Source organism: Cicer arietinum, chromosome 2 (assembly GCF_000331145.2).
Source record: "Cicer arietinum cultivar CDC Frontier isolate Library 1 chromosome 2, Cicar.CDCFrontier_v2.0, whole genome shotgun sequence".
NCBI classification, from domain to species: domain Eukaryota; kingdom Viridiplantae; phylum Streptophyta; class Magnoliopsida; order Fabales; family Fabaceae; genus Cicer; species Cicer arietinum.
The window spans coordinates 50,151,389-50,162,613 of NC_021161.2; the positions used below are offsets into that span (position 1 = coordinate 50,151,389).

The window sequence follows — 11,225 nt, forward strand, 5'->3', positions numbered from 1 at the left end:
TAGGGAAAGTCTTAACCACAAATTGAGGAAAAAATAAAGTCCATGTTGTTCTAGAGCAGTTGCTATAAGTTTTGGCCTTTAGAGGTAGTAGTGTTGTAACATACAAGTAGCAATAGTAGCATGTTTTGCCAATAAGAAGCTATGTTGCATCATAATTGAACCCAAAGAGAAGATGTGGTGGATAATAATCATGTAATATATGGGATATGAATTGTGAACCATTCACTTCAATTGTATTATTCCTATTATTTATATCTGTTTCGTCAATATAAAATATATTTAACATGTAAAGGTAGATTTTATGCGGACTTCTCAGAACATATATTTTTTCATAATCAATTTTTTTATCACGTGGTTAAGAAACTCTGTTGACGCAGAAATTATGTAACACTATGTTCGTCGAAAATAGATTCAATTAAGAATTTACCTGTCATGCATTTCTCCCAATAGACTTTAGAAACTTCATTGCAATAACAAGATTGTCATTAGGTCTTGTTTGGTTTGTTTGAGTCTCTGATGTAATACTAATATTCTGATGAAAAGAAAAAGTAAAAAACAAAAAGACTTAACCTTCCTAGAAAGATTCAATGAAGTTGATAGTTGTCTCTAAGATTACATGAAAGTGTGTCATTCCTAATCTAAATTTTTATTTATATAAAAAAGAAGTAATTATAGAAGTTTTGTTTGTGTGGTCATTTGACTGGTGACTAACCTCTATGGAGAAAATGCTACTAAAGGTGATTAAAATTTGGTAGATTAACTGAACCTTGAAGAACTTTTGTCTACATCAAACTCATAAAATAGTGTAAGATTCGTTATCCATAGAACAAGTTGGATTCACCTACCATACTAGTAGAAGGTTTTTCAATTATGAACAGACAACAGCAGCTGATTGTGTGCTGCCACTAGAAAGTGACAGAAAATAATAAACCATTATTAAGGAGTCCTAGGACAGTTGAGGAAGGGGCACACAGACAGTCACAAAACCTGACATACACACATATAACATAGCCATACTGCACCACCATTAAATCGGAATCCAAAATTATATGTATTTCGATTTAACGGTTTTTACTATCTATTTGCATGCAATTGATTAAATAATGAATGAGTTGCTCTTCAATACATGTTGGTTATTTGAGATGTATAGAATCATAACTCAAAAAGAGTATAATAGACATCATATAAAATAATGTAGTGAACATAATTATCAAACTAAAAGTAGTCATCTCATTAAAAATTTGGTTAAGTTTTGAGGACCTAAAAGTGCAATTCCATAAGCAGCAGGTAATGATAATAACTTGTTAACTTTTCCAACATAAGCTCTTTTAGTGAAGTTATCATAATCATTGGCTTCAATAGAATCTAATATTTGCCTATACAATAACAATGAAGCCCATACAGGCCATCTACTAGCAGAACTAAGCTCTGCAACACCCTTTTCTGCTTCATCAAAAAACATCCTTGCTCTTTTTATTTGTCCTTTCATGAAATTCCTCCATTTTTCTGTTACTCTTCCACGCATTATGTCGTCGTCTGATAGGCCGGCTTGCGCCAGCTCATCTTGTGGGAGATACACTCTTCCTCTTCTACCACTATCATCATCAAATAATAAATGCTCTATAAGGATTCAATTTCAAACTTTCTACTTCAAAATTCTCAAAGAAAGAGAACTTACTCTTCTCCAACGTCTCTGAGTATATTTGTGAGTTGATTTGCAATGCCTAATGCCAATGCTGCATTATAAATGGTCTCAGTTGAAGCCTTGGACTGTGGTGCTATCCCCATTACAGGGACACTCATAAGACCTACTGTCCCAGCAACATAGTAGCAATAAAGATAGAGCTCATCAAAGTTATTGTATCTTGACTTTCTTAGGTCCATCCTCATCCCTTCTATCATGTCCTTGAATGGCTATTTCAAACAGAAATTCCAATGTCAATAACATCGATCACTTTAACCACATTAAAATAATGTTCCATTATTTAACTATGGAAAGTACCTGAATATCTACGGGGTACTTTGAGACGGTGTGTGAGAGGGCAGCATCATACAAATCATAGGGTCGACCTTCAAAAACATCACTTAGTCGTTGTTCCCACCTGTCCAATGCTTTGGGTGTGATGTGTGAAGCATTTGGGCCATCTACTAGTTCATCAGTTCTTCTACACCACACTACAATGCAAAACACACAATGAAATTCGAGAAATGTTCATCAATCCTCCTAATTTTGTTCACCAATACACTTCGGAAGTTAAGATTAATACACTACCAAAAACTAAGATTAAATAAAAATTGATAAACATGGGAATTAAACGAATATCCACTATAAAATTGTCAAATAACATTAAAAAAAATGGAACATAAAAACTCATTGGAGAACAACAAACTAGAAAAACAAGTTTATCGTATACATACCATAAATTGCCCATATGGCTTTTCGGCGTTCTTCAGTCATCAATTGTGTACCTACATTTTACAATTGAAAGTGAATCAAATCAACAACAAAATATACTAGTATTTAGCATTAAGATATCTTAAGCCATAAAATAAAAATATCATTTTATTTTTTTTAGATCGAACATCTTTTGCGTGCAACTAGATAAACTAATCATTTGAGTCGGATAGAACTACACTGTATATTTTAATCAAACCACTAACTATGTTCCTATTGCATCAAAATACATATATAAAGTTCTATGTCAATTGGGCTTTGGCCTCTTACCTTACCAAAAAAAGCATTCATACTAATTACAATAATTGATTTTATTTTATTTTGTATTTCATTATAATAGTCGGATAAGCTTTTTACTAATTAAAGTTGTTCTTGTGCAAATCAAGAAATAATTTTGTTTAGTAAAAAAATTTAAAATATACGTATAATTTTTTGTCATTCATTCAGTATCTCTCATTGACAAAAAAAAAATTGTTATTATAACCTTAACATCTAGAAACCACTAATATATTATTTTACTCAAATTACGACTAATATATAATAAGAAATTAAAAAAACTAGCATTGTCCTCCTAAAGGAATTTTACACTAATAAAAGAAATTCACATTTTTATCACATTACACCACTTTTTTATAGTTATTTTAAAATCGAAAGTATGATATGAGAATACGATGGATTTCATTGGACATGAGTATAAATATTACAAACAGTTAAACTCTATAAAAAAACTAGTATCTTTAAAATAAATTATTAATAATATCTAATTTTGGTCGTATCTACTTATAAATTTATCACATAATTAATTAGAATTTACGAAATATGTAAAACCTTTTATACATTCAAATTAAACTAAAAAATGAATGAGAAAGTAAAGTAAAATAAATACCGAGGTAAAAAGTCTTGGCATACTCAGCACAAACTTCACCACACCGATCATAAGCCAAATTCAACAAATCCCCATTACTAAAATCACCTTCAATTGTTTTCTCCAAATCAAATTCTATATTTGCACCCCTCTTTTCTTCTCTCACCAAAGCTGCTTGCTTCAAAACTACTTCATACACCCTCTCTTCTGAGCTTCTCAAAGATTCTGCTACCACTGCACCCCCACTTCCAAACTTTATCCTAGAACACACTTTAACACTCCTTTGTGTTCTTCCAATGCTACAAATATCCACCATTGATTTGGCATTCTCTTTGGGCCCACAATTCACCCAAAGAACAACACTAGACATCTCAAGAACGCAACAATTTCCTATGTTTTATTTTTTTGTGCAACTTGGAAATTGTTCTTGAAATTAAATTTTTAAGAGTTTAGTATAATGGACACTTAAAAAAAAAGGAGAGAAGAATGAGTTAGGAAAATTTTGAGGTTGTAAAAAAAAATTAGATGATGCACGTTTTATTCATCTTGGTGCTTCTTAAAGATATATAGAAAAAATAATATATGATTGTAAGGCTTATATTATGTGACTATGTGTACAGTTGTAATACGTGTGAGAATGTATGGACAGTGTGTTGTAATCCTTAACTTGATCAACTTGTTTGTTTTTATTGCAAGATTCTCTTATTTTAGATTTTGTTTTGGCAGAATTTTATTTTGGATCCTCTTCTTTTATTTCTTTTCTCATGTTTGGAGAATATAGGCACACAATTTGTTTTTACTTTTATATTATTAAATTTATCAAAATTGTTGATATTCTATCTCTCTTTAAACAAAAGAGCAAATATGATAGGGAAAAGGATAGGATCTAAACCCTTTTATTTTGATTATTTTTTATTATATTTTTAGAATTTATTTATGTTACATTGACTCTGAAAAAAAGGTACCTTACACCTGCATGTTTGTTTTGCTTGCTTACTAGTAGTGGATGGTGAGAGCCTCTACCCCTCATCCCTTTTGATCTCTTCCATATATAGACATTATTTTTTTCATCTAAGAGGTGCTTTAAAATTAATTTTTAAATATTTTTTATTCTCTTTTGTATAACTAAGCGATTTATATACATATTTCATTTTTCATTTTTTTTTTTTATATCTTTTTAGTGTGGTATTATATTTGTTTGTCGTTTTGGTGTGATGTTTTATTTTCTTATCTTGTTGCAGTATTTTGTTTTCTTGTCTTATTGCGTTATTTTTTTTTTTTGTATATATTGACATATCGACTTCGATCAAATACAAATTTAATCAATGATTTTAGCGTTATCAACGTTATAACTTCAATGGTATCGATATTTTGAACACATCAATTATATTTATAGATATTTTATCATTACATATTATTAATTTATATGTTGTGAGTTTGTTTATAAATTTTATAATTTTAAATTTTACTAATTTTAAATTATAATATATTTTATCGATATAATTTTAATCAATTTAAACGATAAATATCGTGTTTTAATACAAAATAATAATGAATGGTGAGCAACTTTCGGAAAGAAAAAAAAAACAGTGGATGGTGCATTAATTGTATGGCTTACTAATGTTTAGATTAAGAGTCAAACTTTTTATACTGGGTGACTTAAGTCAAAAAAAATTTATGCACTTATAAAAAATTATTACACACATTGAAATGGCGGGACCCAGATTCCCTATGGGCGCTACAAGTTGGCTTGAATTTACACTCCAATAAATAATTTTCGAAACTAATTTATTATTGATTAAATAGGTAAATTTATCTCTTAAATTTAAGCATCTGTTAGTTAGTTCTTAAATTTTATAAATTAATAAATATATTTTTAAAATTGTAAATTATCAATCAAAATAGTATTTTAGTAAATTTTTATCGTTAAATATTTTAATGTGATAATGGAAATAAATATATAACTTATGAGTTTATATCTAACATCAATGTTATGTTGTTAGAGATAAATTTTTCAATAAAATTATATTATCTTAATGAAAAAATTATGAGTAATTGTAATTATGTATGAACTAGTTATTGATAAATTAATAAATAACAACAAATAATAAAAATAACTTTTTTCTTGTGAACTCTAAAGAGAGAAAACATTGTCTTTTATAGCATCAAATAATAAAAATAACTTAATTTAATGGTTTTTTTTTTTCACTTAAACCGTGTTTGATAGAGTATACCGAATCACATACCACGGCAGTTAAATAAAATTGCTTGTATTGGAACATGTTTGTATTGGAACACAAGAGGAGTAAAATAAATATGTAAACAAATACACAATTAACTTTTAATTTTTCAATTAATTTTATTAGATGATAAAGATTAATATGGCTATTTAATAACGGTGATTTATCGTAATTATAATAAATTTATTGTGGTATTAAAAAATCGGCATGTTGGAAAATGAACGATATTATTTATATATATTAAAAGATATGTAGTTTATCTTAAAAGACACAAACACAAATTTTAAATTATATAGATTAATTAGAATTCTTTGTAACATTTGGATAATATTTTCGAGTATGTTCAGTTAACCGACATAGAGAATTGTATCGTGTATCTGAGTTCAGTGTTATGTCGATTGATGAAAAAGTGTCAAGAAAAAATAAATTATGTCGATTAAATGATCATACTGAAAACATTATCTAAATGTTACATGGAACTCTAATCAATCTATGTAATTTATATTTTGTTAATTTGAAAAAAAAAACTTAAAATTTTTTACTTAAAATTTTTATTTTAAGAAATTCGTTTTTACAAATTTGGACTTCATTTACAAAAGTGACATGTAAGTGAGTATAAAAACAAGATAATTTGATATATAATTTTAAAAATTAAATATTTTGATAAAGTTTTTGAAAAGGAGGATATTGAAGAAAAAAAATCCTTAATATGCATATGAATTGTGATTTTGTTCTTTTATTGAATTTCGAGTCTAGCTCGTGTAAGAAATCTTGTACTATATACAACATTTGTTCTTTTAATGTCGGCCACCACACCATCCAATATTGCGAACAAGGCTAGATGAAGTATATAAATTTGTACACCATTCTTATATATGCAGCCAATATTGAATTGAAGTTTCAGAAGGTTTAGAAATAAACCATATAAATCAATATATTTAACCTCGATAGTCTATTATTTGTCTCTAGAAAGAAATCACTAGTTGATAACCTTATTGGTGAATAAGCTACAAGGGTTGCATGCATGTATTTATAGAATAAAATTAAAATTGAGCTATGTGAATTTGGTAGGTGGTATTTTTATGGCAAAATATATTTTATAGTTTTTTTAAGTTATACAAAATATTAGACTGATTTTTAATTTTTTTTTTAACAATATCTTTTTTGTTTATAAATATTACGGTGTTGAGTTATAACATTATTTCAATCATTTTTAGTTAAAAATTTTAAAATTTTACTATGAGTTTTGTTGTCGATCATATAAAGAAAAAAAATAAATTTTTATATAATTTTATAATTTGAATTAAGAGAATTTCACATTTAATTTCAACAACTCTAATATGTATATTATTTAAATTCTCTCTAGTTATTTATTTTCTAAAAAGTTGATTGATTTTTTATGTTCTTATGAATATTACAATTAAAATCCTTTAAAAATTACATGAATTTATTGAAAAAATAGAGAGAATTTTGGGTTTTAATTTTACTAGTTTTAAATTTAGATCATCAGTGTAAACATTTACAAATATAAAGAAAAGACTTGACTTCAAAAGAAAGATAAATAAATAATTTATTAAAAAAAAAAAGACTAATCTACTATTTTTGTGTAACTTAAAATACCGCATTATATTACATTTTTCCTATTTTTATTTTCCAATCTAAAGTCTATGTGTTTTAGCATTGATGATTCTTATTAGTAAAACCAAACTATAACTTAAAATATAACGTGGAATATAACACAAGGATATAACGTAAATGTGAAAAATTATGATTATTATCTAACGACAATTAGATTTATAACATTATATATACCTTATAAATTTTTTTAAAATACCTCACGACTCTTAGAATACTGTGTTTTTCAAAATAACTATTTAAATTATATATCAGATCACTTTAAAATAAAAGTATAAGAAAAGAACAAAACAAAATTGGCTACATGCTTAAAATATTTTCTATTAGGACATTTTGTAACAAAGAACAAGAGATAGTATATATAGTTTTGTTCAATCATTTCCTTTTAAGTACTAAAGAATGTGAGATTTGTATCAAAGTATACAATTTCAACAATCTCCGTCTTGATGAAATGGATATATATCTTGATCAACTTCCATCTACTATCCACTTAAGAATAGAAACTCCTGACAAAAAGTCAAAACTGTCCTTTCAAATTATTTTCTTTTGGCTTTATTTATAGATTCAATGGTAAAATTACTTATCATTTCAAATTTCAAAATAATTTTTCTTCTCGTCACTCATTTCAAACTGTTCACTCTTAGTTGCCTCTCTCTTTCTCCATTCCCAACTTCTCTCTCCTCTCTCATAGGTTTCTTCTTCTTCCTCCTCCTCTTTTTTCTTTATTCTTCTTCTTTACATCTTCTCCTTTGGAATATTAATTATAGATGTAACATGATACTTTTTCTTCTTTCTTTCCTTATTTCCTCTCATTAACTTATTTCTTCCTTCTCTTCCTTTTATCACTCAACAACAAAGTTATGAAGAAGAAAAAAAGTGTTTGTTCTCATTCCTTTAACCATCTTAAATCATTTTTCTTTTCTTTACATTCCTCCGAGTGTATGAACCAGTTTTTCCCATCAGATTTAGTAGAAATTAATGTGTAAACAAAAAGAATTAATGTCAAATTCAAAAGAAAAGTATGTATTTAATAATTACTAAGAAGCTACAAACTTCAAATAATTACTAAACAATAAAGCCATAATAAACACGAAGAATACAATTAACAAAGAAAAGAATGAAGCAGCATAAAAACTAAGAAAGAAGGTAATCCCAAGACATTGGTTTAAAGAAGTGTGGAGCATGAAACTCCATAAAATGCAAGTATCCCTTAGGAAGATGCATGTAGAGTAACCAATCACCATTCCTTTTAGGACTAGGCATTGGCATAACATAACCCGCATCACCACCCCAAGGAAAATGATAAGATCCAAACAATGGTTTTCCCCATCCAAAATCTATCTTCGATTCTGGAAACCTTTGTCCAGAAGACACTACAAAAGTGGGTCCCTCTTCTCCACTAGTGCTACCGCAATAAATCCTCGCCAACCCTGGAATTGGTCGATGCTCTTCCACCCAATCAATTAACCCTAGAAAATGCTCCTCCGTCATTGTTGTCTCCAAAAACTCATGAACTTGATCCGCCACCCAATTTAACGGCTTTTCAACCAGCTCCTCCGTTGATCTACCACCGTAGGGTATCGAAATCACGTTCCCAAAATACGAACTCATAATCTCTTCCTTGTTCTTGTCACCATTGCTTAGCCTCTTTCTTCCATCAACCACAATTCCTATTTTTGCAATAACATTTTTGTTATCTATTGAAGCAGCTTCCGCAACCATCTTCCAAAGAAAAGCGGAGAAAGACTCGAGTTTAGAGTGCAACTGTTGTAGAGGATCCAAATTCGTTTTGTTTGAGTTCGCTAGTGATTGCATGTTGTTGAGTTGTTCGTTTGTTACGTAATATATACGACTAATAATTTGATCGGTTTGAATATCGGATTTGAATTTGGGATCTGGCGGAGGAGGGAGGTCCGTGATTGGTACATACATATCATAAAGTGAAGGGTGGATGGAAGATGGACGTCGTGGGGTGAGAAGTGAGCGTCGGAAACAAGGTTGTGTTGTTGGGCTCATGGGCTTGTTGTTGGGCCTGGCTATTTCGGCCCATGATACAAGGAACATGTTTGTTGAATAAGCGTCAGCTATGCGATGGTCAAAAGTGCATGCCACTACTAATCCACCACATCTCATCCAAGTCACCTGCATAGTTACAACGATACAAAGTTAATACATTTTGTATGCATCAGTTAGACTTATATTTAATACAAAAAAGTTAATATGATATCAAATGCTGTTGTTTTAGATTATTCACTATTTATGTTCACGCACCAATGTTAAACACTAGTGACACGTGACTTATGTATTTGGTAAAACATAAATCTTATATAAAATAAAGACAAGGTTCGACTGGGGGTGAGAATAGGATGAACCGAGTTAGGTTTTACTAAGCTGACTTGTTAAAAAATTCAAGGCTTAAGGCTGAAATTTGGTTTGTAATAGGCTTACTTTTTAGTCTGATATGGCATATTACCCTACTTAAAAGTCTATTTTATTTTAATATTTTTGAATAAGTAATCAAACATATCTTTAAATAGATAAATAAATTAATATGTCAATAAAATTAAGTTCTATTTTAATATTTAACATCACATTTTAAAGAATATGACTTTATATACATTATACTTAAATTATATTTTATAATAATACATTTAAATATGTCAAAAACTAAATGAGATTAATATGCGTAAATTTTTAAAAATTGAATATATAAAAAAAAGATAAAAATTTAATATAATAATTATAGTAGTAAAAAAATATTATTTATATTTATTTAAATAGGTCGGTCTAATATGCCTAAAAAACTTGTTATGTAACCTTTAACCTGACATTTTTAACTAAATAGGGTTTTTTAGAAGTCTTGGTCTTATTTATTTAAGAAAAAAAATCTGGCCTGAGTCTGACGTAGGTTAGGTCGTAGGACTCTGTCAGTCAATCTGGCCTATTCTCATCTTTAGGTCCGACACAAGTTTATAAAAGAGACATTTCTTATTTTACAAATTGATTTTGTAAGAGTTGAAACTTATTGCAAATTTTAAGAGAATAACTATCTAAAAACAACTACTAGTCGATACATATCTTGCATTGTTTTGTTAATAAATATTTCACCTGAACAGCAAGTACACCATGTTTCTTCTTTGGAACAAGCTTCCCTTCAATTGTTTCATCAGGATTATATAAATTAAGAGATTGTAGGTCAACATCAGCAACAGCTTCAACAAAATCCACTCCACGGTTATTACAAAGTAACTCAGGTTCACCTATGGAGTTAGTAACCACTTCACCACCAAAGGCATAATAAGAAACAAGAGATTGAGCTAAGGAATTTTTCAAACACCCCACAATGTTATGGGTGGTGCTAATAGAAATCATAGGTTTATTGTAGCAAAAGAAGACACCAACATCAACAGGGGGAAGAATTAAATCAAGGTTTGATAGTGGAAGCCAATGCTCTTGCATTGGTAGCATGGCAGACACTACTTCCTCGTTGGTCACATTAACTGTGAATTGATCATTTAGTTTTCCAATACACATTTTAGAGATTAGATGTGTGGAAAATTAATTGATCGAGGATGTGTTACGACTAGTTGATTACCTTATTTGATGAATATGCTAGAAGGGTTATATGCATGTATTTATAGGTTAATTTGGTAGGTGTAATTTTATTTGAAAATTCAGACTCAAAGTCAATCTTGGTAGCATGTGAAAATGAAAGAGAATTTTTTTTTGAGGAGCTTAAAGGTACTACCATAAATTTTCTATCTCTACTATATATATAATATATACACACACCAAACTATGAAAATGTTGTTATTCGGATGAGATTTTAATGTAATAAAAAGTAAGTTAGATTTATCTTTTTAAAATTGATTAGTCTAAAGTGAACTATTTAATTTGGAGAATAAAATCTAATATTAAAAAAATTATAATATTAATTATTATTAATCAATTAACATTTGTCATTATATATATATATATATATATATATATATATATATATATATATATATTTTTGTTATTTTTGATTTTC

At 28.5% G+C, this 11,225-nt stretch overlaps 2 protein-coding genes and 1 pseudogene across 2 annotated transcripts; 1 reads left to right on the forward strand and 2 right to left on the reverse strand.

Annotated features, from left to right (window-relative positions):
• LOC101495074 (BTB/POZ domain and ankyrin repeat-containing protein NPR1-like) overlaps positions 1-252 on the forward strand; it is a 3,825-nt pseudogene extending 3,573 nt beyond the window's left edge.
• Positions 253-1,207: 955 nt separating this feature from the next.
• On the reverse strand, positions 1,208-3,871 carry LOC101501341 (phytoene synthase 2, chloroplastic-like). Its single transcript, XM_004491252.4, has 5 exons — positions 3,342-3,871; positions 2,419-2,469; positions 2,003-2,175; positions 1,679-1,914; positions 1,208-1,595 (listed from the first exon to the last, which is right to left on the reverse strand). The coding sequence occupies exons 1-5, from the start codon at positions 3,688-3,690 to the stop codon at positions 1,226-1,228; spliced, it is 1,179 nt and encodes a 392-aa protein (XP_004491309.1). The 5' UTR covers positions 3,691-3,871; the 3' UTR covers positions 1,208-1,225.
• Positions 3,872-8,197: 4,326 nt separating this feature from the next.
• On the reverse strand, positions 8,198-10,811 carry LOC101501659 (coniferyl alcohol acyltransferase-like). The gene is made up of 2 exons (XM_027331669.2): positions 10,304-10,811; positions 8,198-9,337 (listed from the first exon to the last, which is right to left on the reverse strand). Exons 1-2 carry the CDS (start codon positions 10,727-10,729, stop codon positions 8,330-8,332), a joined length of 1,434 nt encoding a protein of 477 aa, XP_027187470.1. The 5' UTR covers positions 10,730-10,811; the 3' UTR covers positions 8,198-8,329.
• Positions 10,812-11,225: the final 414 nt, after the last annotated feature.

Coding starts and splice junctions, on each gene's coding strand:
- LOC101501341 (XM_004491252.4), bottom strand. CDS start 3,690: ATGTCTAGTGTTGTTCTTTGGGTGAATTGTGGGCCCAAAGAGAATGCC. Junction 2,470..3,341: donor TGCCAAGACTTTTTACCTCG/GTATTTATTTTA, acceptor TGTAAAATGTAG/GTACACAATTGATGACTGAA. Junction 1,915..2,002: donor AGTACCCCGTAGATATTCAG/GTACTTTCCATA, acceptor TGTTTGAAATAG/CCATTCAAGGACATGATAGA.
- LOC101501659 (XM_027331669.2), bottom strand. CDS start 10,729: ATGTGTATTGGAAAACTAAATGATCAATTCACAGTTAATGTGACCAAC. Junction 9,338..10,303: donor ATGGTGTACTTGCTGTTCAG/GTGAAATATTTA, acceptor GTAACTATGCAG/GTGACTTGGATGAGATGTGG.